Source organism: Eubalaena glacialis, chromosome 3, assembly GCF_028564815.1.
Source record: "Eubalaena glacialis isolate mEubGla1 chromosome 3, mEubGla1.1.hap2.+ XY, whole genome shotgun sequence".
NCBI lineage: Eukaryota > Metazoa > Chordata > Mammalia > Artiodactyla > Balaenidae > Eubalaena > Eubalaena glacialis.
Window position 1 is genome coordinate 189462696 of NC_083718.1, and position 27117 is coordinate 189489812.

The following is a 27117-nucleotide window of genomic DNA, read 5'->3' on the forward strand; positions in this document are numbered from 1 at the left end:
ACGCCGCGGCTGGAACGACTCGGGCTCCGGGTACCGCTGTCTCCCCGCCACAGCCCGAGTGCGCCGCCCGGGCCAATAGCGGGGCGCGGCGGTGAGCTCACCGGCCTCGGCCCCGCCCCCTGGGCCCCGCGGGCCAATCGGAGGGCGCTACGTCACCCGGAGCCGGGCAGAGGCAGGTGTGGGGCGCGGAGCCGCTCGGCGCGGGGACGGCGCCGCGCTGGACGGCGGCGGGCCCGGCCCGGAGGGTGCGGGCGGAGCGCGGCCCCGGGCGCGCCACGGCCCCTCGAGATGCCGTCGCCCGCCCCCCCGCCCAGATTCCGGGAGGCCCGCCAGCCGGGTGGCCACGGTCCCCTCGAGGGCAGGGACGACTCCGAGCCCGACGGCCGCGCCCGCTCCCCCGGGCCCACAGCCCCGGGCGGCCTCCTCTGGGGCCCGCGCCGCGCGGGAGGGGCGCTCGGGCCGCGTGCTCCCGGCCTGCGGAGCCGCCCCTCGCCCGGCCGCCGACTCCCGGCCCCGCGGCGCCGTCGGGTCCGCTCGGGAGCCCCGCACCCTGGGGCCCCGCGTACCCGGGCCTGGGCTCCTGGCGCAGCCCTGGCGCGCCCTGCGGCGGCGGCGGCGGCGGCGGCGTCTGCAATGCAGCCACGGGAGGAGCCGGCGCTGCGCTGCGCCGCGCCGCGAGCGGGGGAGCGCGGAGGGCTGGGCGGGAAGGAGGGGCGCGGGGCGCGGTGAGCCGGCCGACGGCTGCGGAGCCGGGGCAGCGCCCGGGAGGCCGCCGGGGCACTTGGGCGGGTCCCGGGGTCGGAGTGCGGAGGGGCCTGGGTCGTCGGCCAGGGCGGGGCCGAGGATGTCTGGGCAGGGACGCTGCAGGACGGCTCCCGTGGGAGTTCAGGAGTGTCCAAGGCGCCCACTCCGGCGGCGCAGGGCCTGACCCCCTTAACTGAAGTTCTAGGGCCTCTGCCCATCCCTCGGCTCTCACCCCGGTGTCCAAAAGTTCTGGCTTCGGCTTTCTCACTTGGATGCTTCTGCATAGTATCGCTCGCTTCCCGCCTCAAGCCCAAGTCACACCTCTCCATCAAGACTCACGTCTGCAAGCAGCCTTCCCAGGCATCCCAAATGGACACCACCACCCCTTCTCCTTTCCCTGTAACAGGTGTAGTCCTGCCGATTCAATTAACCCCACCCACGGCCTTGCACACAGAAAGTGCTTGACCCGTGCAGACTTGTGATGAGCCCATCTTCTCTTTTTTCCCTCATATTCTCAAAGATCGTAAAAACTGGTTATGTCTCCTTTCTGCCATCTGGGTTAAAAAGTGTCTCGAAAGATGGGGGCAGAGTCTCTTTTACTGAGCCTACCCAAACGCACACGAAAACAACCACAGAATTTTGCACAGCCCTCAAGACTATACAACCAAAACTGAGTCGTTGTTTAGAGACCAAGCCCAAGGACATCCCTAGTGGGGCTGGCTCCCATCCTGTGCCATGCCTCTGAGCCAGCAAAGCAAGCAGGTGGAGTATGGTCTCACTCTCGGGGCCGATGGCTGATTCTAAACCTCAGCAAGTCCCTCACCTGCCCCGGCAAAGTCGGAACACTCGAACGCACTCACAATCCAGCTCCGACAAGTCCTTCATATTCCCACTCCCATTGCCTCTGCCCTGCTCTCACCACACTGGACCCCTGCGCTTCCCTGCTCTGCTTATGCACTTTCCCCCCCTTTATCTGCTAGGGGCATTCTTATCCATTCATTGAGGCCTGGCTCAGATCCCCTGGCTGCTCTCAGCGGAGCAGACCCAGGAGCATTGTTATGCATTACTATTTCAGCACTCTGTTTCCAGGAGAGGCAATGTAAGGGTAGTAGTCGGGGACAATGTTAATTAGATTCTCCCATTTGCTAACTGTGTACCCCATGAGCTGTGCCTTCAGATCTATGGGTGAGAATTAGATGAGCCAATAGATGTCAGGTGCTTACACCAGTGGTGCCTGGCACATAAGTTGCACTCAATACAAGTTCGCTCTTGTCGCCATCAGAATCAGGGTGTCTTGGAGTGGTGGTTAGTGACTGGAAAGGAGTGGGGGTGGGTTTCTGGGTTTCTGGTAAGGTTCTCTTCTTGACCTGGGCACTGGTTTTAGTTTGTGAAAACTCATTGAGCTGAGTTTCACATACTTACGATATATGCAATTTCCATATGTACTGTACATTAATAAGAAGTATTTTTAAAAGTTAGTTGTTGTTAGCTAAGAAGGAGACACCTCTAATCTCCTTGAGAACAGGAATGGAGTCTTAACTTATCTTGGCACCTTGCACAATTCCAGGCATGCTGGAAGGATTCAGCTAATAGTTGTTGAATTGCTCTGAGTAGATTGTGAGCAACAGAGACCAACTGGGGAGGTGGGATCATGAGGGGCAATACCTGCCTTTATACACGCAGTGCAGGGAACTCAGGATGATTGGGTCCAGGTTCAGCCACCTGGATCCCAGCTAAAGAAAAAGCCTCCAGACTTTTCTTTCAGGTGGGGAACTTTGTTGTTGTTGTTTGGTTTTTGTTTGTTTGGTTTTGGTTTTTTTCTTCCCCCTTGGATTTGCTTTTGAAAAGGCAGAAGTTCAGCTCTCGTTCAGACCTGGGCATGCCAGCTGCCTGCCATGACCCTTCACCCTTCCTCCAGCAGCTCATGTCCACCTGGCATGAAAGAAACGTTTAGCCATGGCTACTTCAACACATTGGCTGGTCCCTGATGTCAGAGTTGGGGTCAGCAGCCTGGAGCTCTCCTTCCAGGCAGCCCGAGGTGACATTTCTGCACTAGGAAAATCCTCAGCTGGGGCCATTCCCCTCTTGGAAGATCTGCCGCTCTCCTTCCCCTCTGCACCTCTGTCTCGGGGTGGAGGCCACAAGAGCAAGTGCCTTCCCTGGGCCCACACCTGGAAAGGCAGGCGGAGCTGGGGCAGGGTGAGCTGGATGCTTCCGGAGTAAGCTCAGGGCTCAGGCAGTGTGCTGGCAGGGTGTCTTTCCTCGTGGGTATTCATGCTCCTCTCTTCCAGGTTAGGAAATGACAGGGTGAGACAGGCATGTGCTTCAAGCAAATTCTTCCACTAGGTTTTTATGGGGCTTTGAGTATACCTGGGTCATTTTTTTAAATAGTGAAGAAGAAAACTTTGCTCAGTGATGACTTCACTTGGTAGCACCCAGACCAAGTGCAACTGCTGCATCTTAAAGCAGGGATGGTGTGTCCGTATCCCAGCCCTAACCTCTGCTGAGGGTCTCAGGAGGATGAAGGGAACTACGGTTTGTCGGGTACCTGATATCTGCCTGCTATTACGCTAGACACTCACATACACTGCTACTATTTCTCCTGCAAGCTGGATATTGTACAGAGGGAAAAATGAGGCTGCAAGGAGTCAGATAACTTGCCTAAAGTCATACAGACCGTATGCAGCAGGTCTGGGTTTCAAGTTCTGAACCTGCACTCATTCTGCCCCTGTGATGGCTCTCCAAGTACCTAAAAATTCTTGCCATCATTAAGATTCCCTTTGTTTAAGAAAGCAGTCTGGGAAATTTCTAAGAACCAGGACTTCTTTTCTTCAGCCCCGGCAACTGTGATGCTTGTTTATGTCAAGATGTAGATTCTACTGGGCCAGATCCCTGAGTAACTGTGATGAACAGGACCTTCCTTACCAACTGGCCTTGGACTTGAGCGTGAGAGAAAAATAAATCATTTGACATGGGGTTGTTTGTTACTGCAGCATAACTTCACCTCTCCTATCTCATAAGAAATCAAATATGTTTCTGCATATATCAACTTCTAATAAAAAATAATCTAATAAAAACTAAGTGACAACTTAAAAATAAATGCAAGATGCATATTCATTGTATCTTTAAGGCCTTAGGAAATATAAAAGTATTTTTAGAAACCATGGGTAAGAGTGACAAAATAATTCAATGGGGAAAGGATAGTCTTTTCAACAAATAGGGCTGGAGTAACTGGATGTCCCTACGTAAAAGAATGAAGTTGGGCCCCTACCTCACACCATATGTAAAAATTAATTCAAAATGGATCAAAGACTTAAATATAAAAGCCAAACTACAAATGTCTTAGAAGAAAATGTCGAGGGAAATCTTCATGTCCTTGGATTTGGCAATGGTTTCTTAGCTATGGCATCAAACCACAAGCAACCAAAAAAAAAAAAAAAAAAATTGGGCTTCATCAAAATCAAAAACATTTGTGCTTCAAAGGACACCATCAAGAAAGTGAAAAAGACAATTCACTGAATGGGGAAAATATTTGTAAATCATATACGTGATAAGGAACTTGTATTCCTTATCATTCTTACAACTCAAGAGTAAAAAGCAACCTATTTTTTTTTTTAAATGGGCAGAGGCTCTGAATAGAGATTTCCCCAGAGAAGATAAACAAATGGCTAATAGCACATGAAAAGCACATGAAAATATGCTCAGCAACATTAATCATTGGGGAAATGTAAATCAGAATCACTAATCAAAACCACAAAAATGCAAATCAGATACCACTTCACATCCACAGGATGTCTATAATAAAAAAGATGGGCAATAACAAGTGTTGGTGAGGATGTGGAGAAACTGAAACACTCCTACCCTGCTGGTGGGAATGTAAAATAGTGCAGCTGCTTTGGAAAATAGTCTGTCTCTTCCTCAAAAGTTTACTCATAGAGTTACCATATGACCCCACAATTCCACTCCACGTATATACCAAGAGAAATGAAGACATATGTCCACACATATGGGCACTTATATGGCAATAAAAAGGAATGAAGAACTGACACCTGCTGCAACATGGATGGACCTGGAAGAAATAATGCTAAGTGAAAGAAGCCAGTCCAAACGAACACATATGATATGACTCCAGAACAGGCAGACTTATAGAGATTGAAAGTAGATGAATAGTTGCCTTAGGCGGAGGAGGAGAGAGGAGCCTGGGGGCAGTGGGACAGGACTGTTAATGGGTAAAAGGGTTTCTTTTTGGAGGAATAAACTTGTTCAAAAATTGGGTTGTGATATTGACTGTACAACCCTGTGAATAGACTAAAAAACTTTGAATTGTACACTTTAAATGGGTGAATTGTATGGTATGTTAATTATATCTCAGTGGAGATATACACACACACAATAAGAGGAAGAGAAAAAGAATGAAGTATAAAAAGAATCAGTGGGTTAATTTTAGAAGAGAAAACTGAGTGATGGGAAAAGAAAAACCAAGATCAGGAGGGTCTGATGGCTGATCCTTTGTCAGTGGGTCCCCTCTTGCTCACTGAGCCCCCGTGTCCGGCCCTCGGTGGGATATGGTGGTAGCAGGTGGAGAATGTGGCCTGGCTAGGTGACTGCTCAGTGAGGAGACAAGACAGACACAGGGGAGGTGCTGAATCCCGTGATGGTGACCCCATGGGGCAGAAGGATGATGGAAGAGGGCACCTGTCTAATTGTGCTTCTGAAGGATTGTGAAAAGGCCAGGGGTGAGTCCATCAAGTTCCCACTTGTTGTGACTGCCTCCTCGACAGCTAGGGATCCTGGAGAGAACCGTGGCCTGAACTTGGGGTCCCCTTGGAGAGGTCCCTGATAGGCCGGGCTTCTCCATCACAATGGTTGGCTGATTCAGGGGTGAAGGTGAGCTTTGCAGAGAGCCTCAGACACCTCAGCTGAGCTGCCAGTGTCCTTGTCAGACCCCTGAGCCTCCCATGGGAGGGAGGCACTGGGTGGGGGCAGGGCAGCCCGGACCCTGCTTCCTGCATCACCACTAACTACCTGTGTGCCAAGCTCCTTTCTCTTCCTGTGCCTCACTTTCCTCTTCTGCAAAATGAGGTCTAAGGCCATGCAGATGGGGTCCTGGTGCAGGTCCAGTGGGACCTGACACAGCAAGCATCCCTGTGCTTCGGCTACAGGGACTGTGGATTTGAAATGACCAGTCCCGTGAATGCAGCTGCGTGCATGCCCCCAGGCAACCCACAGCATTGAGGGCACTGGCACATGCTTGCTGTTTTGAGCCACTCAGCTTTGAGGTGGTTTGTTACGCAGCATTAGATTACTGTAGGGGACAGCTGTATGAGACAAGGTGTTTGCTACCAGGGCAAACCATGCTGCCAGGATTGGTATCAGCCCGGGAAGACTGTCAGCTCAGTCTGGGAACTTGGGGGTTTCTCTTAAGGGCCATGATGCAGAAAGAGAATCCAAAGAAGTTGGGGGAAAGAAACCACCTTCACACACTCTCCCTGGTGGCTTATACAGGCCCATCCATTCCCTCTGCCCCCACCCCCAGGATTATACACATGCCAAATGGTAAAATACATGGCTAGTCTCCTATGAGAGTGGGGGACGTGCAGAGACGTGCTCTGCTCTAAGGAGCAACAGAGTCAAAAGGCGGATAATCCGACATACATTCAGGAAGTGGTAACATGCGGTGATAAAGCACCCAATGGACTTTAGTATCCGCAGCCCTGAGCTGCGTGACAAAGGACAAGTCACCTGACGAGATTCAGCTTCCTTGTCAGTAAAATGGGGATGGAAACATCACCTGGAAACAGGGAGAGGATGAAATTGGATAATGAGTGTAAAGTGGGAGCCCAGGGACTAGGGGGCACCCTGGGTGGGGCTTGGGGATGAGGACCAAGGACCCATGCCAGTGTGGCTCATGGTCCCACCCAGGCCTTCCAACTCACCAAGGTCCCCTCTGCTCTAGGACTCTGGGCAGAATGGTCCTCATGGACAAGGAGGTATAGCCTCCATGGACAGAATAGTGAAGACAGCTTAATAGGCAGATGCCACCTGGGGAGGGGAGAGACCTGGTTCTTCCTCTTGGGATGGGAGCTGCCATCATCATCATCATCATCATCATCATCATCACCATCATCACCATCATCATCATCATCATCATCACCATCATCATCATCACCATCATCATCATCACCATCATCACCATCATCATCATCATCATCACCATCATCATCATCATCACCATCATCACCATCATCATCACCATCATCACCATCATCATCATCATCATCATCATCATCACCATCATCATCATCATCATCACCATCATCATCATCATCATCATCATCATCACCATCATCACCATCATCATCACCATCATCACCATCATCATCACCATCATCATCATCATCACCATCATCATCATCATCACCATCATCATCATCATCATCATCATCACCATCATCACCATCATCATCACCATCATCATCATCATCATCATCATCATCACCATCATCATCATCATCACCATCATCATCATCATCACCATCATCATCATCATCATCATCATCACCATCATCACCATCATCATCACCATCATCATCATCATCATCATCATCACCATCATCATCACCATCATCACCATCATCATCATCATCATCACCATCATCATCATCATCATCATCACCATCATCACCATCATCATCACCATCATCATCATCATCATCATCATCACCATCATCATCACCATCATCACCATCATCATCATCATCATCACCATCATCATCATCATCATCATCACCATCATCACCATCATCATCACCATCATCATCATCATCATCATCATCATCATCATCACCATCATCACCATCATCATCACCATCATCATCATCATCATCATCATCATCACCATCATCACCATCATCATCACCATCATCATCATCATCACCATCATCATCATCATCACCATCATCATCATCATCACCATCATCATCATCATCATCATCATCATCATCACCATCATCACCATCATCATCACCATCATCACCATCATCATCACCATCATCATCATCATCACCATCATCATCATCATCACCATCATCATCATCATCACCATCATCAACATCATCACCATCATCATCATCATCAAGATAATATTTGCTGGGTGATTACATTCTTTACACATGTTAATTCCTTTCATCCTCACACCAAGTTTGTGCAGTGGGTGTTCCTATTACCATGGTTTTACAGAGGAGGAAGCTGAGGCACAGGGGGTTAAGTAATTTGCCCTGAGCTGTGCACTAGTGAGCAGCAGAGACCCCGATCCCCCGCACTCCTGAGCTGGAGCTCTTAGCTGCTTCTCTGCTCGGCCCCATGTGAGAGCTAAAGAAACAGCCTCCGTGACAGTACAATGGGGTGAAGGGCCCCTCCTTAGCCAAAAGACAGGCTTGGCAGCTTGGCTGGCAGGGCTGAGGCCCCTTCCTCCCCCCAGCGCTCTCCCTGAAGCTGTGCCTGTCAACGCAACACCACCCTTTGGTACCAGGAGTCTGGGTGGCACACCACAGGCATACTCAAGGAGACGGGTCCTGTCTGGCCTGGGGACCCTCTAAGCTGGGCCAGCAAGGCCAGTCTGTGCCTGGGCCTTATTCGAAGCAGGAGCCTAAAAGCCCTTGAGGGCAGAGTAGCCAAGTGGTGAGCCCCCTGCTCAGGAGACGGAAGGGCCGGGGCACTGTTTCCAGCTCTGACCCCTTGGAAAGACTCTATTCTCTGCCCTCAGTGTGCTCATCTGTAAAACAGGGATGATAATAGTAGCCGCATCCCAAGGTCATCATAAGGACTATTTGTGAAGCTCGTAGCCCGGTGCCCAAAACAATAGGGCAAGGTGACTGTCCACACCTTGGCCAAGATAGCCAGAAAACTCAGGCGCAAGCCAGCAAAACTCCAGATGAGGCCTCTGGCCTGGGTGGGGGGGGGTGGGTCTGAGTTGTGGGCCCACCATGGGGTCTCAAAGGGCAGGTCTGGGGCCTTGGCAAAGCCCTCATGACAGTGATGAAATCCTCTTCATGCAGGACATCTCATTTTTGGAGAATGGCTCTGTTATGGGCTGAGTTTTTACACCCCCAGAAATTCAGAGATTGGAGCCCTGACTCACAGGACCTCAGAACGGGACTGTATTTGGAATCAGGACCTTAAAGGAAGTGATTAGATTAAAAGGAGGCTGTTAGGGTGGACCCTAACCCAATCTGACTGGTGTCCTTATACGAGAAGGATATTGGGACACACAAAGAGACAGCACACAGAGAAAAGGCCATGTGAGGACACAGTGAGAAGGCGGCTGTCTGCAAGACAAGAAGACAGGCCTCAAAAGAAACCAAACCTGCCCACACCTTGATCTTGAACTTCTAGCCTCCAAAACTGTGAAAAAATAAATGTCTATTGTTTCAGCCGTTCCATCTGCGGTATGTTACCTGGTAGTAACAAAGACAAGCTAAGGCAAGCTTTGTCTTCTAAGCCCGGCTCCCCACATGTCCATGCATCTCTTTACCTGGCTGAGGGCTCATAGACCTTCAAGGGCAGAATGCTATGGCTCCCTGTTCAAGGTCACGCTTGCCAAATCAGGGCCCAACCCTCCTGTGGATCCTTCCAGAGAGGATCTCAGGAAGCTTCGGTCTTTGGGGTCTGAGAGCATCACAGGCGCCCACTGGGCTGCTGTTGTATGGCCCAGTGGAATCACAGTTAAGAAGAGCGGTGTTTACTCAAAAGGTACACTCAAAATGCACTTACTAAAGCTGCTGTGGTATACTTTCTTACGAAGTAGATATTATTCATTTTTTTAAAACTTGGGAACTTGGTTAAGGAGAAATGAGTATATTCGACTGAAGGTGACAACAGTCAAAAGACCGGATATTTACGCTGAAGACCACTTTGAAATCACCATCCTGACAGTTGCTGTGACCAAACCCTGAAGCTTAGACACTGGGGGTAACAAGAGCTGGGAAGTTCCCCTTTTAGGGAAGCAACCTGCAGCTTCCTACAAATAATCAATCATTACCGAGGTCACCAGGGGAGGGGCTTGTCAAATCCCGCTCTGTTACCGAAACGAAGAAAAAGCAATCAAAAGGGAAGGCACAATCAGAGGCCAGTGCATCTTAGGCTACAACCATCTCACACGCCTTGGAGAAGCAGAGCTGACAGGTTGCGCTCAGGGAGAGTTTTAGACACCTTAGGTGCTCAACACCGTTACTGAGAAAAACAAAAGAGTGGCCAGGGAAAAGCACAGATGTGTTACACACACATGTGTACCCCCATCCCCAGTTGGTCTCTCTTTGACACCCTGGTATCCGCTGTGGCCCCTCACAGGGCAGCCACTTCCCCACGCAGGCCTGCAGCTCACGGGCTTCTGGACCACTGAAGCCAGGTCAGTCCCTGGCTTGGCCCTGCTGCCTGAGAAGCACCATCCGCAACAAAGTGAAATCCCCTGGGATGCTGTCACTAGAAATGCAGCCCCACCCAAGGATCCTCCCAGCTTTAACTCACTTTCACGTAACTTAAAACAATGCCAGGACCTTTCAGCAAATATAAAATGAGCCCCCCGCTCACTTTCTTCTGGGAATCAAAACCGAGAATGCTGGGGGAGGAATGATGTCTGGAAGCGCAATCAGGGGGCCTGGGGGTTCACACTTCCTGCTGCACGACTGCTCTCTGCTCCGAGTTGGTTTTTTCTCCTGCTGCTTTTCCAGGAACGGGCAGAAAGACTCGTGATAAATGCATCAGCCGTCTCCAAGTGCCAGGGCACTGGAGGCTTCGAATGCATCAAGCCGGACCTCGTAGGGCCACGTCTGCAGGACTTCTGGGCGGGCCCTGCTCGGAGCTACACACTAGAGCTTCCCCTGGCTTTAGCTGTTCCCGGGGGGCCCAGGCCAGGCCTTCTGATGTCATAATAAACATCACTGAGCTTATAAAATTAGAGCATTGATGCATTTTTCATGTCTGAGAATCACACTGAATTGTTCACATCTTAGAAGATGGCCGAATGCTGCATCTAGGTTTTCTCTTTCTCTTAAAGGTGAATTATTGAGCAGGAATGCTCTTTGCCCAGGACCCCACCCTGGCTCTGAGATTCCCGTGTGCACCCAGCTGGTTACCATTTGCAAGGTCAGATCCACTCCCATCGGTGTTGGGGGAAAAAAGAGGAGCACTGTTGGAGGAGGGGCTTCCTCCAGGGGGTGGGGGAGGGAGAAGGCTGAGTGGCAGCTCCAAATGGAGCTGCTCACAACCCTTCAGCAGCAAATGGAGCCAACAGGAGAACACTTTAGTGAGGAAAGAACACTGCTGGAGCCAGGGGTGCTGTCTGCAGGATGGAGACGGGATGCAGGTTCATTTACAGAGCATCACGGGCCGTGGCACAGGTGAGTAATTTAAAGAGGTAATTGAGATAATATGTGAGAATAATAACCTTAGCCGTCAAAGGCTCTTAAAATTTCTCATTGGACTTCACATTTAAGTGGATGGATCTGTAACGTAGTGAATTTCACATCTCTGCCCAGGAAATCTTGAGCTTTGCACAGTATTCTCTGCAGAAGACAAAGTAGTTGCCCAAACCATTTTTCATAATAAAATGTGTTCTTGAGCCCCAGAGAATTGCTGAGCACTACACAATATCCGCGTAGGGGCGACACTTTGAACACAACGGCAACAACAACAGCAAAAACCATGTCAGACACTCAGCGTTTCCTCTCGAGACAAGAACAGCAAAAAGGAATTGGTCTGCTGGGTGAGGAGCAGGGGAGACAGGTTGGTGGGGGCAGATGAGGGGAGGTGCAATTCTGCGCAGTAGAGACTTTAACCTTGACCAAAGAGAGGTCTGGCTTTTGTCCTTGCCTTCCGGGAGGTGATCTCTAAGCCCTTGGAATGTCCTGCTGGAGGGAGTGGCTTAGTTTGCCTGAGTCACTGGAGAGTCCTACAGTATGATTTAAGGTAGGAGCCGGTTACAGTGGAGAGTTGTAGGGTAGGGGCTGGCCACTCTAGAAGGATCAACCACGCCATTTAGGGTAAGAACTTTCGGTCACACAGTTTCAGCCAACTCGGGAGAGACCGGAGACTGAGATCAGCCATGAGGGCAATCCCTCACGCCTACGCGGCAGAGCCGCAAGAAAAACTCTGGACACCAAGGCTCAGGTGAGCTTCCCTGATTGGTGATTTTCCGTGAGCACTGTCACACATTGATCCAGGGACATTAACGCTGACCACAACCCACGGGAGAAGACAATGGAAGGTGGGTGTTTGGTGCCCTCCTGGACCCTGCCGGACACACTTCTTCCCTTGGCTGGTTTCCATCTGGATCCCTTTGATGTAATAAGCTGTAACTGGGAGTATAACGGCTTTCATGGCCTCTATGAGTCCTTTCCATGAATGATGGAAACCGAGCATGGATTGTGAGTTGGCTGACTGTTTGCACATTCTTTCTACATATGGAGAGCGTTCCTATGAACAAACATAGTTTTCATACAGAGTTAACCCCTGTCAAGTGCATTCTCTTCCTGATGGGAGCACAGAGGGACTCCCTGCCCCTCTCACGTGCTCCCCTAATACTCGGGACCTGCCCCTGTGGGGCACTCATCACACCAACTGTGCTGTCCGGCTTGCCTCATGTCCTGGGCCATGCACTCCTGGAGGTAGAGCACGCCCAGTTGACCCAGTTGACTCAGCAGGTACCAGTGACCGACGGGCAGGTGTACAGGCTGCCTTCTACCAAAGCTGTTTCTTCCATTGTGGTTTATGACCTGGCTGAAGAGTGAGGTGCCTACCTAAGAATGTGGGGTCACAAGTGCCGGAGGAGGTGGGTATTGTGAGGCTTCAACAGGGTCATGAACAGGAAGCTGTTGGCATGGGGTCTGGCTGGAATGGCTGTCACTGTCATACCAGAGCACTTTGGTGCAGTGAATTCCATGGAGATGGGTGTGGATAGGCAGGTTTTCATGGCTCCTGACTCAGCTACCCACCTACCAACTCATTCATTCACTCACCAGGCTAAGGTAGGGCTGGGTCAGACAATGAGGGAGTCACAGAGGGTCAGATGAGGCCCTCCTCCAGACCCCAGCATGGTGACACACCATGCAGGGACTTGCCAAGGACCTGATTGGGAAGTCCCCATCCTCTCTGAGGTCCAGAGGGGAGATGGGTCTGAGCAACTCAGGGAGGAGACTTGCTTTTTCTCTTCCTTTTCCAAATCCAGGGAGATGAGTAGTGAATTCTCTGCCCCTTAAAAGTTCTGAAGGCAGCCTCAAGGGCACATTTTTAATAAAGGTCAAGCTTCTGCATTCTTGCCTTGGGTTATTTGCCTGAAGCTTGTCCAGTGACAGGGAAACCAGAAAGGGGTTGATGGTGCCTGGTCAGTTCTGGACACCCTCCCCAGCTGCTCTGACATCAGGGATCCTGTAGCCTAAAGCTGGAGTCAGTCAGCAGTGTCACAAAGACACCACTGTCCGTCCATCCATCCGTCCATCCATCCATCCGTCCGTCCGTCTATCCCTTGAAGAAATATTTATTGAGCACCTACTGTGTTCCTGGCCTCTTAGGGCATGATTATAACTAAGACAAAAGTCCTTGGCCTCAGAACTCAGCTATATTCTCACCTTTGTCAATTTCATCCACACCCCTTGACCCATTTCTTCCCAGGCCACCTCCATGCAGTCATGTCACAGATGCCTCTCTCCTGCCCACATGCTTCTCTGAGCTCTGGAGCCTAAGTCCACTCACTTGCTGTTGTTGACTTTTCCCATGGATGTCCCAAAGGCCCTTCAAACTCAGCCCAACTCGTGACCGGTCCTCCTCCAGGGTGCATGACACGGAGCCCCCATACCTAACCCATCTACAAGTCCTACTGATGCTACCTCCTGAATCTCTCTTGATGGTCCCCTTTTTCCAGAACCACCAAGTCCAGCATCATCTCTAGCCTGGAGGATTCACTGGTCTACCCTCGCCAGCTCTGGCTCTCCTTCAATCCGTTCTCCGTGCAGCAGCCAAGAGCACTTCTCGAAATGCAAACTTGGTCATGTCCATGCCTCTCAAACCTTCCATGGCTTTCCTCTCCTTGGGGATAAATCCAGCACTCCTCAGCCTGGCTGGTGCCTGGGTACCCCTCTAATCTGTCTGGTCTGATCCCCACCCCCTCTCCACCTCCCCAGCCTTCACATGCTCCCTTATATCCACGAGGCTCCCTCCCACCACAGGGCTGTCTGTGCATGCCGTTCCCCATGCTGTTCCCTCCCCTCTCCATGGAGTTAACTTCTGCTCCTCCCTCAGACCTCAGCGCAGGGGCCACTTCTTCAAGAAATCCCTCCCAGACCTCCTCTTAACCCTCCATTACAAGCTCCGCACACACTTATTTGTGCAAAGGTTTGGCGTTCAGGTCTGGTTTTTCCTCTGCTGGATGGTAAGCTGGGTGAGCACAGGAAACTCATCTGCTCGTTTTCATTCGTTCCTTTGTTCTAATCTCAGCACTGGCCCAGGGCCTGGCACCTACTGGGGGCTCCAGTACCAGTCAGGGAATAAATGATTACAAAGGAAGAATTGCTAAGGGAGGAATTTACAAAGTGTAATGGAAAAGCCAAATAAAAAGAAGGCATCCTGTGTGTGGGGCAGTGGGATGAGGGGGGAAGTCAGATTTTAGAGGGGAAGGGCCTTACAGTAGAAATTTTCAATAGAGCAGGAGTTCTCTAAAGCAGCCACAGGAAAAATAACCTGAGAGACCAGAGGGAACGGCATGTGTGAAGGCCTCGAGGTGAGAAACACTACAGTATGTTTGGGGAAATCTGGGTATTTTGGTAGAGAGGAGGGGAGAGCCTTGTGCAGGGGGAGAGGAGGAGAGGGCTGAAGATGAGCCGAGAAAGACAGGCCGAGGGCAGCTTAGAAAGGGTCTTGGATTCCGTGCTGCAGAGTCAGAGTTGATCCTGACCTTCCCAGATGACCACGCCCCTCCCAACAGGTACCGCTGGCAGCCCCGCCTCCGTTTCTAACTCATCGTGCTGCACTGGGTTACAATCACCAGTTTTTGGGTCTGTCTCTCCCAGGGGACCGCACCTTGCACAGCGCCTGGTACACAGCGGGTTCTCGTCAATCCTTTCCAAAAGCATCAGTGATACACAGCATGGATGGGGAGGGAAAGAATGTGGTGGCAGGAAGGCGAGCGGGGAGGCTCCAAGCCCGGGTGTGTGATGCTGAAGGCCTGAGATAGAAAAATGGTAGAGGACCCGGAAGATGGGAGGAGGAAGCCCTGGGGGCTTGAAAAGTCCTACTTTGCAAACTGCTTGGCTTGGGGGAAGAGGGTCGTGGGGAAGGGAGAAGCAGGGATGAAGGATGTTTCTAGCTCTGGAGGCCCCCATCGGACGCAGCATAACTGCAGTAGGGAGAAGAGGCGCAGAGGAAGGCTCTCATTGGGTGGAGGTCAGGAGCCGGTGGATGGGGTCAGACCACTACGTATGATCCTCTCGGCATCACCTGCTCACGGTGTGTCTGCGTCCTCATCTGTAGGATGGGCGACCTCGTACGTAGTTGGGAAGTCTGAGTGAATCGATACGCGTAAACGCTTCGTGGATAAGGCCTGGCAGGTGGTGGCACGTAGGTGTCAGCTGCAGTAACCCCTGGGTGGGCAGCTCTGTGCCAACAGGTCTGCCAGCTCTCCCTCGTGTCTCAAGAGCAAGGGATGCAGCTTTGGTGCCGCTGAGGCGACCCAAGGCGTCAGCAGCTCTTCTAAAAGTGGGTGCCACCAAATGGGGTGAGGGCCCATCTCGGAGCTGGGCAGGAGAAAGGACACTCGGGGGACCTCTCCATCTGCTGATGTCAGGACTGGCCCAGGGCCTCGGCCGGCTGGTTTCTCACCTGCCCTGTGTCTCGGCTTCCGGAGTCTGTGAGTCTGGCTGTGGGATGGAGAAGGGGAAGTGGGTGGAGGGAGCAGGGCACACGCTGATCTAGAGTCGGGAGGGCTTCTGTCCTGATTCGGCAGTGGTTTGGGGCAAGTCGCCGCTCTTCTGGGGGCCCAGATTCCTTCCAGAGGGATGAGGAGGTTGGACAATGCGACAACCATTTCTTTCAAGTTCTAACTCTCGAAGATTCTAAGTCTGTTTCTGATGTATCAACTATTTCCACTCTGCCACGGATTTTTTTAAATGTCTCCCATTATTAAGTATGGAACATTGACACATACCTGCCTGTCACTTTTTTTTCCCTCAAACAAAGGACTTTAAGTTCACAAGTGGAACATGTCAGCAGTTGAGGGAGCTGGTCTTCAGCCTATCAGACTCTTGTGAATGTCTCGTTGTCACAGAGGCGGGAGACAAGGTCAGTCGCTGGGCTGCTTGGAAAGGATCAGAAACGTGTGTATTTTGGGGAGTTTTTAAAAGGAGAGGGCTTGTGCTCGCCCCACCCAGAGGCTAGGATCTGGCTCATTGGTAGGGGAGGTGGAGATCTCCTCTCATCCAGCTCCAGGACCTCCAGGACCCCGCTTTCTTCTGGAGGCCACACCAGCCCCTGCTCCGCCCACGGCCCCTTCTCCTTGCTCACGGGCGATGTCCTGGGTCTCCCCGTCTCAGGACCATTGTTCCCACTGTTGGGTAAACAGATCAGCATCTCCATTATTTTCCAGGGAGGTGCAATCTGGGGCCGGATCCTAGGAAAGGCTAAGGAAGCCTGCAAAATGCTGGCCTGAACTGGCCGTCTCCCCAGGCCTGCTGGTCTTTCTGGGATCCCAGCTCTGCCAAGAGGCCTTTCTTCGAGGCTATGCCCCCTGAAGCACAGCTGACCCACGTCTAAATGACGTGGTGGAGTAATGGGAGTCCGATGTAACTGATTTAGGAGGGAGCAGGACTTCCAGGCAGCCGTTGGGCCCATCTGCAGGATTCCCGCATTCCGGCCACAACCAGTGGTCGGGGGCTGAGAGCCGTCTCCACTGGGTCTGACATCCACATACCGTTTGGTGGGTGAGTCACAGTTTGTTCCTGCTTTGGGACTTGGCACCAGTCCCTGCACCCCAGTGGGGAGCAACTGGGAGGGAGTTTGTCCCTGGGACTCAGAGCAGGTATGGATGTCTCCCTGAGCCCAGGGCCAGGGAAGCTGCCTCTCTGACGCCCGCAGACCTGTGGGATGGTTTTCTGGGCCAACAGCAGAGGGCAAGGCAGGAAAGGCAGGGCCCGGGGCTTTTTCTCTGGCTGCACGAGGAGGGGTTGGGGGCACAAGATCTCCTGGGCCAGGTCTTTCCTGTCCCAGCCTGGGGAGAGTCAGGGATCTGAGCTCAGAGACAGGCTACCAGAGTTTTCAGCCACTTCTCTGGGTTCTTTAAATTCACGGAGCTCCCTCCTGCCGTGGGGTCTTCCTACATGTGGTTTCCTCTGCCTGGAAGGCTCTGCTCCCCTTCTCCTGGTATTAAAACGGCTGCCACACCCTTTTTCTTGAAACACCCTCTTCTCCTGGCCTCCCGGTGGTCACATCCTCCCCGTCTTCCTCCTCTCGCTGGATGCTTCTTCTCAGCCCCTTTGCCAGCAACTTTTCTGCTTGACATTTAAATACTGGGGGAGCCCATGCTTGACCCTGTGCCCTCTCCTCTCCTTTATCTCCTTTATCTCCTCACCCTCTTTCATGGAGCAACTGCCTCTAGACCCATGGCTTTAAATTCCATTGCTGAGCTGATGACATCTAAATTTTATCTCCTTTCTGGGCCCCTCCTTGGCCTGTAGACTTTCCAACCCAACTGTACACTTGGCAACTCTAATAGGCTGTCAACCAGAATATGACCAAAACCCACTCGAGATTCCCTCTCTCCCACCTTCTTCAAACTCCTCCATCTCAGGAAATGGTCCCCTGTCCCCCACCATTGTTTAAGCCTCAAATCTAGGCACTACCTATCCTTCTCTTTCTCATCCTCCATGTTCAAATCATCAGCAGGGCCCATGACTCTACCCCCCAAAAGTCCCCAAACTGTGTCTCTTGGGATTCATCATCACTGGCCTTGTCGGAGCCACTCTCATCTCTTGCCCGCACTGATGCAAGAGCGTCCGGGGCGGTCGCCCTGTGAGTAGAGACACAATTCATGCTCCAGACAGCAGCCGGGGCGGGGGCGGGGTGGTCCTGAAAACATAACTGAGCGTGTCACCTCACTGGCTTATAACCCTCCCACTGTCCTCAGGATAAAGTCCCAGCCCCCTGCCCTGGCTGATGGGCCCCCGGAGGCCCGGCCCCTTCTCCTTCCGCTGCACCTCCCCTTAGCCTGCTCACCAGGGCGGCCCCTACACACCAGGCTCCGTGTCTCCCAGGGAACTCTGTTCTGTGATTCCCTCGGCCTGGAACGTCCTTCCCAGGATCTTAGCCTGTGCGTCCTTTCTGACATAGCGCCTCCCCAGAGAGGCCTCCGCCGGCCCCTGACCTCAAGCAGCCACCCTGGCCACCCTCTACCAGGCTGCCCGCGGTAAGTGCCCCGATATTTCCTCTGTGATGTGTTTGTTATCTTTCTCCCGCCTCTAGAACGTAAAGTCCACGAGAACGAAGGTCCCCCGGAGTCAGAGCGGTGCCTGGTGATGCAAGAAGGGACGACCCTCGTGGAAGGAGGCAAGAGTGGAGGCCAGGAGCCAGAGTAGGATGTGCAAGAACATTTGGGGCCGAGTCGGGGTGGTGGCAGAGGGGATGGAGAGAAGTGGGAGAAATTAGGGAGAGAAGGCCACTAGGATGGTGACGGGCTTGGGGAGGGGGGTGGGCGTGAGCAGGGGGTCTCAGGAATGACTCTGGGTTTTCTGGGGTGGACTTTCTGCCGAGGTTGTAGGAGGTATAGGGTCGGGAGGGGGCGCGTGGCAACAAGAGAACAATTGTGAGTAACATTTGGGACACGTTGACTTGCCCAAGAAAACCGGAGCAGCGATGTCCTGGAGCAGCTAGATGGAAGGTTCTGGATCTGAGAAGAGGCACAAAGGTGGACCTATCAGTGCACCTTTACCTTTACAGATGGTAAAGAGGGTCCTGGGCGGGGCTAAGCCCTCACGGAGAGTGGGCAGAGGGAGAAGGGAGGGGCCTGGAGACAGCATCCCAGGGCCTGCTGGGTCTTTAATCCACTGGATGACTTCCAGCACCTCGGACCCCAGGGACCACCTCCTCCCCTTGTGAAGACCCTGACCCTAGGCTCTGAGACCCCACCCTTTTCTGTGTCCCTCCGACTCCCCCGACTGCTCCTTCTCAGTCTCCATCACCAGCTCCTCCTTCTGGAATGTTCTGTTAACGTTCACATAGCCTGCGCTCTCCGGGGCCTCTCTCTTCTCCCTCTGCCTCAGAACGTGACCTTATTTGGAAATAGGGTCTTGGTAATTAGTTAATTACAGATGTAACTAGTTTAAGATGAATTCATTGGATTGGGTGGGGCCCTAATCCAATGACCCGTGTCCTTGTAAGAAGAGAAAACAGAGACACAGAGACACACAGAGAAGGAAGACGCCATGTGACGACAGAGGCAGAGGCTGGAGTTATGTTGCCACCAGCCAAGGAGCGCCAAAGGTTGCCAGCAGCCCCCGGAAGCTGGAAGAGGCAAGAAGGATTCTCCCTTAGAGCCTTCAGAGGGAGCATGGCCCTGCCAGCACCAGGGCCTCTAGAACTTCCAGCCTCTAGAACTGCCAGGAAACTCATGCAACAGTCAAGGATAAGTTGGCTGACATTGACCATCAGAGGGTCTGAGCCTCCCACCTTCGCGCCTCAGGATGAGCCACCTGCCCCCCGGTGGCCGGAAGCTGCCCCCGCGGGAGTGGTCACGCCTGCCGGAGCTCCGGGTCTTCTCCCACTGGTTTTTACTTTGCTACCTGCCCCAATAGCCAGGATGAGGACCCAGGGGCTGTCTCCTCGGCCTCTGCAGATGCTGGGCTTGCCGTTTCTCTGCATGGCACCATTTGTCACTGATGCAAGGAGGCGGGTGAGGCCCAGCCCCAAGGTGACCCATCCCTGCCACCCAGATCCATTCGGTGTGGCCCCAGCCACAAGCAGCAGGAGATCACGCCTCCGGGAGACATCTGAGCACCAGGCCCCTTGGTTTCTGCCTAAGGAGGGCTAAGGACACCCACCCCCATCTGTAAGGATGTGGACCCCACAGAGCACAGAGATACTGACTATGCGGAGGGAGCCTGTGCTTTGGAGCGAGGCCCTGGCTGGGTAGCTGCAGCTCAGACCAGAGGCCCTTCCTGCCACTCAGCTTCACGTCTCAAGTACAAGACTGGCTCACTGCGCGTCTGGAGCCTGTGCTCCGCAACGGGAGAGGCCGTGACAGTGAGAGGCCCGCGCACCGCGATGAAGAGTGGCCCCCGCTCGCCGCAACTGGAGAAAGCCCTCGCACAGAAACGAAGACCCAACACAGCCAAAAATAAATAAATAAATAAATAAATTTATAAAAAAAAAAAAAAAAAAGACTGGCTCAAATCAGTTTCTGCCACTACCGACTTATCTCTTAGGTCCCCGCTATGTAAAGAAATACCCAGACACCCATGAGTTAACCCACTGGGGCGTGCCCCAGACCCCACTCTAGGTGAATGCCAGAAGATTCTTCTCAGTGCCCCTTCTTACTTACAGAGAAGACCCCTGCGTCCAAGCTTCTGAAGCTTCTTCAAAGTGCTCCCAGAGGCAGGAGGACGTGGGCCCTCGGGGCACTGACTTTGCCTGTGGTTCAAGGCACTCTCCAAAGTCAAGACCATTCACTGATGCTCTATGTCTGATCTAAAAAACTCTCCTGAATTTTGTATTCTACGCCATGAAACAAACTGTATTTGTTTCAGTAAAACAGTGGCATTTAAACTTCATTACAACTTGACATTTGCTCCTCTCCCCACATTATCTGGTAAAGGTGATACACTTTCGGTCTGGCTCTGTTGATGTTCTCCCATGTGGACAGTTCATCACGGGCCCAGAGGAGGGAGACCGGCAGGCGGGCTGGGGGATATGCAGGATGGAGGGAGCCAGGCCAGGAGGAGCCAGCAAGGTACACTCATCTGAAAGCCCTGGAGTGTCCTCACTGGAGGGAGGAAGCATCCAGAAGCTTCCCAGGGGCCATTCTCACAGCTGGAGTGGCCCCTCCTGCTGCCCCTGGGCTGCACCCTTGGCCTCTGGCTCAGTGTGTGGTCTCCCACTCCTGGTGGTTGGAGGCTGCTATTAGAAACCAGCCAGCAGGGGAGAGGCTGGCAGGAGCATGGCCACATGCCAGGGACAGGCAGCTGGGAGGCAGGGGGGAGGGGGACAGAGCTGGGGACCATCCCAGCTACACATCTTCCATCTATTAGCACAGAAGGTTTGGTCACAGAAGGCCAAACCAGGAGGCCAAATCTTGCTTTTCCTTCTCTCCACCTCCTTACAGGGGGCAAGGCTCCCACCTTCCCACACCTCTAACCCGGAGCCAGGCTGCCCCAGAGGCTGGCTTGCCAGATACCCTCCTCTGGCCCCGGTGAGCTGGAGGGCAGGCTGCCGGAGGTGTCCGCCCTGCCCCAAGGCTTCATATGCTGAAGCAGGCAGCTGGACGATGAGATGTGAGTTCCTGCTCCCTCCCTCTGCCTGAGATTACAAGGTAATCCCCCCGACCCGAGGGTGGCAGGAGACCTGCCCAGGTGGCTGGCTGGCTGAGCCCAAGAAAGCTGCATCCGTGCATCTCACCAATCCTCTCACTCAGGCAGGAGGCTCAGCTGCCCGAGAGGCAGTTGAAAATAGAGTCTAAGAATAAGCGGCTTAGTCCGGTTTGGAGAGGGGCCCAGCTGGGTAGGGGTGGGCCGGGGCCTTGGGGAGCATCAGCTGGTTGCAAGGGAAAGAACCAGGCGCCCAGAAGTTCCACTCACCTTTCTTCCAGGGACAGGGATCTCTTAAAGGTGTCCTAGTGCCCTTGGCCAGATGTGCGCCCCACCCCGTCGCTCCAGAGCCGCAGGGTCAGGTGGCCTGGGTTTAGTCTTTTTGCCAACACAGGCCCAGGCGAGGCCATCTAAACACACAGCACAGCCTCCCCACGCTCAGCACAGCCCTGGCCGTTTGTGTCCACAGGACCCATGGCAGGCAGAAGGGACATTTCCCAGAGGCCCTCAGAAAACGGTCCCTGGGTAAACTGGCTGCTTGACTGCCTCTTGCCTGGAAGAGGTCCCATTGTGCCCCAGATGCACAGCTGACCCACCCCGGACCACTCTGGGGTCCTGATGCAAGAGGCCTGGGGAAATTTGTTCTGAATCTGGACCTCTGGGGGAAGAAATGGTGAAGCTGGTAGTTCCCAGAGCCCCTTGGCTAAAGGAAGCGGCTGTTCCACAGCCTGGGGCCCTCGCTGCTCCCTCCCCCTGGGATACTCCTTCCCATCCCTCTCAGCCTGGCTGACGCCTGCTCAGGCTGGAGGTCTCAGTGGAAGAGTCACTTCCTCCCGGAAGCCTTCTTGAACACTGGGATGGATGAAGCTCTCTTGATGTGTCCTGTGGGCACTTACTCCCTCATGCATTCAATCCTTCATAAGACAAACAGGTACTGTGGCCCGCAAGCTGCCAGCCTGTAGGGCCTGTGTCCTCTAGAGGTCACAGTGCAGGGGCTGGGGAGGGTGGGCAAGTCCCCTAAGTTTGGGAGAAGCGCTGCAGCTCCCGAGACCCAGAGGACTGTGCTCCCCCCAAAATCGGCCTGGAGCGGGTAGATGCCGACGGCAGCGCCCCCTCCTCCCTGTTCTCCCTCCTCCCCCGTTTCCATGCTTGTCTCCGCCTGGATGGCTGTGTCCAACTGAGATTTTGGGGACACGGGGCCCCTGCGCCCATGACCCTCCGCGGGGACGATCGCCTCCCGCCCGGCCAGGCTGCTCAGACAAAGGCTGCGCCCAGGACAAAGGCTGCGCCACCGCGGCTGCTGCTGCGCGCGCGGATTCCATTCCGCGTGCCCCACCCAGCCTTTAGTCTGGCAAACAAATCCATTTTTTTAAACGAATGAAAGCTGAAATCTCTTCCCAAACATTTCTCCCCCTCTGGGATGGAGGGAGGGGCAAGGAGCGCCCCCAGGATGGCAAGCAGGGCGACGGACGGGGGTGGAGTGGGGCGGACCAGGAGCGCGCGCAGCGGGAGGCGGCCGCCGGCGCGAGAGCGCGCAGCCCTGGCTGCACGTCCCCGTTCTCTCCCCTGGGCTGGGGAGGGCCGAGCCGTGCCGCAGTCCGTGGGGCGGGCGCGGGCGCAACCTGCCCAGCCCTCCGCGCAGGGTCCCTGCATTGCAGCTGCGCCGGGCGTGCAAGCGTGCCTGTGTGCGCGTGTGCATGTCTGTGTGTGCGCCTGTGTGTGCACGCGCGCCGCCTGGCCGCCGCGCCCCAGTTCGCTCGGCGCTGCTGTCCCCTCGCCCCCTCCCGTTCCACCGCCGCCCCTCCCCCTGGCCGCAGCGCGCGCACCTCCACGTCCCCGCGGCTCTAACTGAGAATTTGCCCGGTAACCTTGGGGGCGGGAGGGGCAGAGGGAAGGAGCTGCGGAACGGGAGGAGAGGGGAGAGGAGAGGAAGGCTTCTGACAGTCTGGTCGCTGCAGCATCTTCTTCGACACACTTCTTCACTGCCAGGCCACAGGGTTGGCCAGAGCCCGGGGGACCTCCACCCTCTGGGCTGTCCCAGCTGTCCACTTTGCACTGGGAGCATTGTGACCCTGGCGCTGCGGCTGCGGTTCTGCTCCCCTCCCCCCACAGTTATTATGTATCAGGCTGGTGAAATGCTGGGAAAATGATCCTTGGGTAGATAAGTCACTTGTACTCATTTTTGGGGGCGAGGAGGGGGGGGATTGAAAAGAACAAGGAGAGGTTAGTTTTACTCTTCCACCCTGCCAGGGTGGGCGTCTCACGGTTCCTCTGCCCTGGCCCCCCTTCCCCTCCCACTATTGAAAGGATGCCTGGCCAAGCCCAAAGGGAAAGAGATTCATGGGGTCCTTTGGGGCCCCCATCTGCTCTCTGTAGGGGTGTGGCCCTGCCTCGTCCCTTCCCCAACTCCTGTCATCTCTCCTGTGTATTCTGCCAGGGGCTGGGGGGATGCTTATTTCAACTGGAGGCCTATGGAGCTCAGAGCTCCAAGTCCCGGCAGAGGGGGCTGCTGGGGAGCAGGTGTCCTGCGTGGCCGAGGACTGAGGGGTGTGCTTGTCATGAAGCAGTTAAGGTGGCTTCCCTTCCCCATGATCTCTATCATAGCACCCTCTCCTGCTGGCAGCCTCCTGGTACCGCCTGCCCTCTGGGCTTCCCAGGGGACGGCTGACGTTTCCTGTGCCCTGAGGCAAGGCACTGCCTGGCTAGACTCGGCTTTCTGAAGGGCTCCATCTTCCAGGCAGGTCCGACACTGACTGGTCCCTGCATCCCGCAGTGCACCCTGGTGAAGTGACCTGGTCACTGAGGGAGAGCCAGGGTTCTGCAGAGTTCCCTGTTCCCTTTCCCATTTGTTCTGCAAAACTGAAACCGGATTTCCTGAACGGGAGCCCCTGGTCACCCTGCCCTTCTCTGTTACATCCTGCAGGTCATCGCCACAGCGCCGGCTGGCTTCAGCCTCGGCCAGGGTGGCTGCCAAGGCCAGCCTAGTGCTCCCAGGCAGCCACTGCCAGGGTGCAGATGCCTGCTGACCCAAAGCCACCTCTGGGAACAGCTCAGAGGGTTCAGTGGCCAGGCGGCTGCCAGACACCCTGTCACTGCTGGGGCCGGGGCTGGGATGAGGCAGAGATTTACACACTGGGTGGCCCAGGAAAGCTGCCTAAGGCATGTGCCCAAGCCCAGAGAGCCTCCAGCGACCAGCAGCAAGGGGAGGTCTGAGAGGGGAGAAGGCAAAGGGCTGCTGTGGATGGGGGAGGGGAGCTTAAGGAACTGACCCCCACAGAGGGCCCGGGTCAGCTTAGCTGAGACCCAACACCTTGGGCCGGCAAGGTCTCTAGCAAGGTATCCCACAGACGGGCACCTCTGCGGTTGCCCTGATACTAAGGGCGGGTGTAAGCCATCCCTCCACCCTGTCTCGGTGCCCAGAGCAGACCATCAGCTCAGCCCCCCAGGCCAGCTCCGGGGCTTCCCCTGGGCATGCCCGGGCCTGGAAGGGCAGCCTCTGCAACTTTTCTCTGCAGAGCCTCTGGCGCCCCAGGGGGAGCAGCCACCGCTCGGCACCCTGTTGCAGCAGGCCAGCGGCTCTCAGAGAAGCATCCTTGGCCATCACGTCCTGCCTCCTGCCTTGGAGCCTCTGGGGGCTCCCTGGCCCTCCGCCTTAAGCTGGGTGGGAGAGGGCTTCCATGAGAAGGTGTGGCTCATGGTCCCTAAAAGGCAGAAGCACTCAACACACAGCCTTGAAGTCCAGGCCTTGGAATCAGAAAGAAGCCCAACCTGGGCTGCCTTCCCCCAGCCTTGCCCATTGCTGTTGCCTCTGAGAGGCTCGGGGCTTGGTGATGGCCTCCAGGAGCTCCTTCTGCTTCTAGAAACTGCCCTGGGGCTGGGGGTGGGGCAGCAGAGGATGCCTGGCCCCTGCTGCCCCCAGGTCTGTCCGGAGAGGGGCCTCTCAGCAGCTCAGGGGCTGGTCTGGCCACTCAGACGCCCCGGCAAGCCCTGGGTCCAAGCTCACCTACTCACTCTGTCCCAGGGAAAGACCGAGATTGAGGGTGGGGACCAGCCGGTCCTCCCGAGGTGAGACTTGCACCTGAGCAGCAGAAGTTAGGAAACGTGGATGCTTCCTCCTTTTTCACACCTTGCACACAGGGTTCCCAAGTGTCCCTCTCCCTTGGGGCCTGGCAAGGTGACCCGAGCGCTGTTCTTACCGTCCAGTGACAGCCAGTCGTGCTGGGAGGATGGGAGTGTGGGCAGGGCCCGAGCTTTGTACTCAAACACCACTGAGTTGGAGATGATCTGGTTGTTGAAGGCAACTTGTAGGGTCACAAGACCAGTGTCATGGGCTGAAAGCAAAAGAAAGAGCTGTCAGGGAGGGAGGGGGGCGGGGCATGGGCACCCTCCAGCCTCATGTACCCACCCAAGGGCCAGGAGGACCCTCTCCCCACTGCCCTTCATGGATTAGCCCTGCCTGGGCCTGCTCATTCCTCGAGGTCAAAATGCGGGGGGGAGGGCGTTTAGGTGCAGCATTTGCTTTGGACTCCTTTGTGCTTATTTCTCTGTTTCACCTTTTCCGGCAAGCTTGTCCTGACTCACTTAGCATGGCCTTCTGTGTATTTTCAGAAGTTCTTCTGCATTCCCGATGAAGGCAAGAGCTTCGTCTGTGCCTGTTACTCTGAGCCCAGTGGTGCCGGGCTGGAGGCTGGCGTAAACCTTGTGTCTACCCCCGACGCCTGGATGTCAAGCTTCGGGAAGACCGGCCCTTATGGGCCTTGTGAGCTGCTCTGACCCTGACACGGGGCTCAATGAAAGCTATTGGTTGAGTAACGCAGGGGACATTCTCACTGTTCCCAAGAGGAGAGCCTACCCGTGGCAGAGAGACCTGCTTCATTTCTGGGGGTGAGGCTGCTTCTGGGGGTGAGGCCGGTGGGTGTATGCAGGCTGCTCCGCCCCGCCGGGCCTCAGCCTCCGGTAGACAGCAGGGTTCTGTGCTCTCTGCCCTGCTTTTCTGGAACCAGCGCCCAGGGCCTCCCCAGGACAGATTTCCAGGGAGGACGCACCCGGGGATCGTGTTACTGTTCGGGCTCTTGGTTTTCCGAAGCTTAGACTGGAGGAAGCTGTCCAAGTCAGCTGCTCCCCAGGGCAGAGTAAAGCTCTGGCTTCCCTCTGAGGTCTTCTGATGCAGCCCTCGCTGCCCACGGGAAAACCAACTCATTGGCGTGTGGCCTCTCTCCATCCCAGGTGTATGTATTACGCAATGGTCCCCAGAGCAGGTCTTTGGAAAGTCATTGCCCCAAGATGACCAGTGTGTCTTTTTCCCTGTGCTTTCCACCCTGGTGTGGTCCCTCGGCTCCAGATCACAAGCTGGCTCCATGGTGGGTGGGGTACCACTGGAGCTCCTGCCGCGCCTCTCTGGGCAGGGGGCCTCAGCCAAGTCCAGACCTCCCTAGGCTCTGATGGCGTCCCCAGGCAGATCTCCAAGCTCACGGTCACTCGCCTTCCCTGGAGATTTGCCTGGTTTACCAAACAGGAGGGTAGGGCGTCAGCGAACGCCCCATCAGAGCCCACTCAGCTTTGCTCCTCTGGCAGTCCATCAGCAAGTCCTGGGTCCATTTACTTCTCTCCATCCTGATGGCCACCACGGTACCCAAGCTGCCATCATGTCTTGCCTAGATGCCTGGACTCCTGCATTAGCCTCCTGCCCAGGGCACCTTCAGCACACCTGAGACCTACCTGTTCTGCTGGGATGGTGTTAGGGTGGGGGGCACACTCCAAAGCCTCCACAGGAAATCAGTGGGAGTGTGTTGCCCAAGGGAGCCCTCCTCCTTAA

General features: G+C 54.6%; 1 protein-coding gene across 1 annotated transcript in view; it reads right to left on the reverse strand.

Annotated features, from left to right (window-relative positions):
* Nucleotides 1–27117, reverse strand: part of CAMTA1 (calmodulin binding transcription activator 1) — an 898980-nt gene that overhangs the window by 51055 nt on the left and 820808 nt on the right. The window contains exon 11 of the mRNA XM_061187140.1: nt 25499–25633. Within this exon, the coding sequence (XP_061043123.1) occupies nt 25499–25633 (135 nt within the window). The remainder of the gene's footprint in view (nt 1–25498; nt 25634–27117) is intronic.